Source organism: Bidens hawaiensis, unplaced genomic scaffold, assembly GCF_021521415.1.
Source record: "Bidens hawaiensis isolate Kalapana, Puna unplaced genomic scaffold, B.hawaiensis_p1.1 tig00033941_1, whole genome shotgun sequence".
Taxonomy (NCBI): domain Eukaryota; kingdom Viridiplantae; phylum Streptophyta; class Magnoliopsida; order Asterales; family Asteraceae; genus Bidens; species Bidens hawaiensis.
In genome coordinates this window covers 38,344-41,451 of record NW_027495859.1, presented here as the reverse complement: position 1 = coordinate 41,451, position 3,108 = coordinate 38,344, and the positions used below count along the sequence as shown (strand labels likewise).

General features: G+C 35.1%; 1 protein-coding gene across 1 annotated transcript; it reads right to left on the bottom strand.

Moving 5' to 3' along the window:
* Positions 1-371: 371 nt before the first annotated feature.
* Positions 372-2,902, bottom strand: LOC143585649 (uncharacterized). The gene is made up of 2 exons (XM_077067398.1): positions 2,563-2,902; positions 372-2,053 (listed from the first exon to the last, which is right to left on the bottom strand). Exon 2 carries the CDS (start codon positions 1,623-1,625, stop codon positions 372-374), a length of 1,254 nt encoding a protein of 417 aa, XP_076923513.1. The 5' UTR covers positions 1,626-2,053; positions 2,563-2,902.
* Between the last annotated feature and the right edge of the window lie 206 nt (positions 2,903-3,108).

Genomic DNA, 3,108 nt, shown 5'->3' with positions numbered 1-3,108 from the left:
ATCAGGGGGAGACAATACGCGCTGCACTCTTTTTCCCTTAGCTATGGTTTTGTCCCACTGGGTTTTCCTAGCAAGGTTTTTAATGAGGCAGCATATCCAAGCGTATTGAGTTGATAACCAAGGGGGAGTGTTATAAATATATATTATTATGGTTATCAATACCTAATATAGATTAGGCTTTTTCTCCAAGTTATCTTTTTCTATATATACATATCATTGTATCTATTGTAATACACATATAATTAATGAAATCTCCATCTTTCTCCCTCCATCTCTCTTTCACATATTTGGCTATTAGGCTTGTTTCACAACACAAACAACATTATTTGTGAAGGAGCTTTAAACACACGTATACATCTCGCTTGCTTTTATTAGTTAAACAACGGCAACATGGATATAATATCATCATCTTTTGAAAGTCGAGAAAAAGATTTAATGTGCTTCCTTGCCTTCCTTAAGGCATGAGCATATTTGTTAGCATGGCTGCTCATCTTTTTAATGGTCTGTGACACCTTATGGATGTTATTCTGAAGCTTATCAATCACACTCACCATCTCCTCCCCATTCAGTTTGGTAAAACAACTAGATCGACCCACCGTGTCCATCAATACTTGTAGAAGAAATTTGTTGTAACGAAATTCTGAGATCTGCAACTCACTTTTATCATTATCAAACGTGTTCATTTTAAACCGTCCATCCTCCACGAAATATTGATTCTTACTGTGAAAACCTGCTAACAGAGGCTCCAATATTAAAGTCAAATATGCGTTCATTTTAAACCGTCCGTTCTCCAAATATTCATTCTTACTGTGAAAACCTGCTAACATATGTTCCAATATTGAAGTCAAACAATTGTCCCTAGAATCACCCAAATACGAAGCCATCATACAGAAAACACCTGCAATTGTGATGCTTGTTTTTTTGGCCAACACCTTCATTCGTTTGATCTTTTTTTTCGGCGATATATTCTCTAGCTGATACTTGGATTCATAAGGGAACTCTGTTTCCATGTAATTTAAAATATCAAATGTTCTGCCACAAATAGACAAAAACATTCTGATAAATTTATCTGAAAAATGAACATTTTGAGCAGCTTTAAGATCATTGAGATGTTGTTTCATCTCTTCAAAACTGTAATTGTCAGCTCTACTTTTGACCATAATTTGCTCCAGTGCCAACTTCACACTCAACCACCCGTCATTCATGTCTTTTAGTGACCGCACAAAATCCTTGTATAGTACGGAAACTCCAAGACTGATTACATAGTAACAATAAACGTACTCTTTATACTTCCATTCTCTATATTTACTCAAGACTGAGAAAAATTCTTGATTGCTTTCAAGTAGGCATTTAGTGATTTGGTATATACCATCCAATAAAACGGTGCTTCTATTTTTAGAAACGAAATCTATTATCTTATGGGCACAGTGGTCGAGATTTGTATCATCTTCACAAGCATCCACATAGAATCTGTAATAGCTGCTACGATGTTCATATACTGATTCAATGTAATAGTGCTTCACACACCTTATTTGTTCCTTGCGTATAAAACGGACACCAAATTTGGTAACGTGTAAATTTCCATCTGCAGTAAGCATATTCAAAGTCAGCAAGTGTAATAACATCTTTAGTTCAAATATATATGCACCTTATTGGCACAAAGACATCATTTAAGTGTCACCGACCTTCTTGTTCCATGATAACTGAAACATTGAAAGTGTTCATTTGGCTTGAACCTAAAATTCTATGAAGATCATCAACTACCGTCCAATAGAAAACCAATTGTGTCTCTGACTGCCACCAAGAAGTGTACGGGGACCGTAATTTTCCAATGTTTCTCCCCAAGACGAATATGGGCTGTTACCGTGTATTTATCTTCCGCATAGGCGTCAACTTGGTTCACGGAAATAACAGCACATATAGCAACTCCAATCCATGGGCCTTCAAGGATCAAACCCTTAGAACCTGGTTGCACAAACCCTGATGGAATTTCACTTCCAGCACCAACTATTTCAAATACAGCTTCAGGTATTATCCAACATTCCGTCCATGACTGCAAAGTATTTACTAATTATTTAATACGAACAATTCCGTTTTGATCAATTTTAGAATATATTGAGGAATTATTAGTTTTTTATTTTGCATTAAATTAATATGTAGTCACTTGATGATATAAAGTTAAAAGAAAGTTCTCTTGATCGTTAAAAATTCATTGGCATACAATAGTTTAAATCTTTTATTGTCTTGATTAATTTTTTGAATGGAAGATTTCAACAGAATGCAACAATGTTATTGGCATGCTGGATTATACAAATAAGTGGTTCTTTATCAAATGTGTATATTGCATATAAACCAATTAATACTAATCATTATTGAAAAGATAGCTTGTGTGGAGAATTATACAAACACAATATTAATAAAAAAACTACTTGTCAAGAGATATCAAATAGCATCTCTTTGTATCAATTTTGTGACTTTGTGTGTGCACGTGCTCATGGGTGTGTGTAATTACATGCATGGAGAGAGAGAGAGAGAGAGAGAGAGAGAGAGAGATGGGCACACCTTAAGGTAATTATCTAATATATTTTGGGCTAGGTGCCTGCCATTGTTGTTCACTGCCAGTTTAGGACAGTTCAAACATGATACGGTTGGACAACTGTTGTAGCTTGATTCATGGAATTCAGATACGTCAAGCCCTTCTGTGAAAATATAGTAATTGAATCTACTTCTAGGTTCATAATCCATGTCCTCGTCTGCTAATGAAAGTTTTGGTAGTGATCGTAGCTTCTTGCAATTATTCAAACAAAGCATTCTCAGTTTTGAAAGCAGACCAATACTTTCTGGCAGCGTATCAAATTCATTTCTAGATAGATTCAAAGATATTAGGTGACATAACAAACCAATACCAATAGATTGCAATAACTTAGATCAACTTCTTTTAAACCTGACGATAATGTATCCAAACTGGGGTTTAAGAAGCATCCCATTTTGAATGACAATGGGCATCTACTTACGTGCAGAAGTCTTAGTTTCGTTAAACAATAAATAGAAGATGGAAGCTCTTCAATAAATGTTCCACTGGCATCAAGATTCCTTAAATCACACATT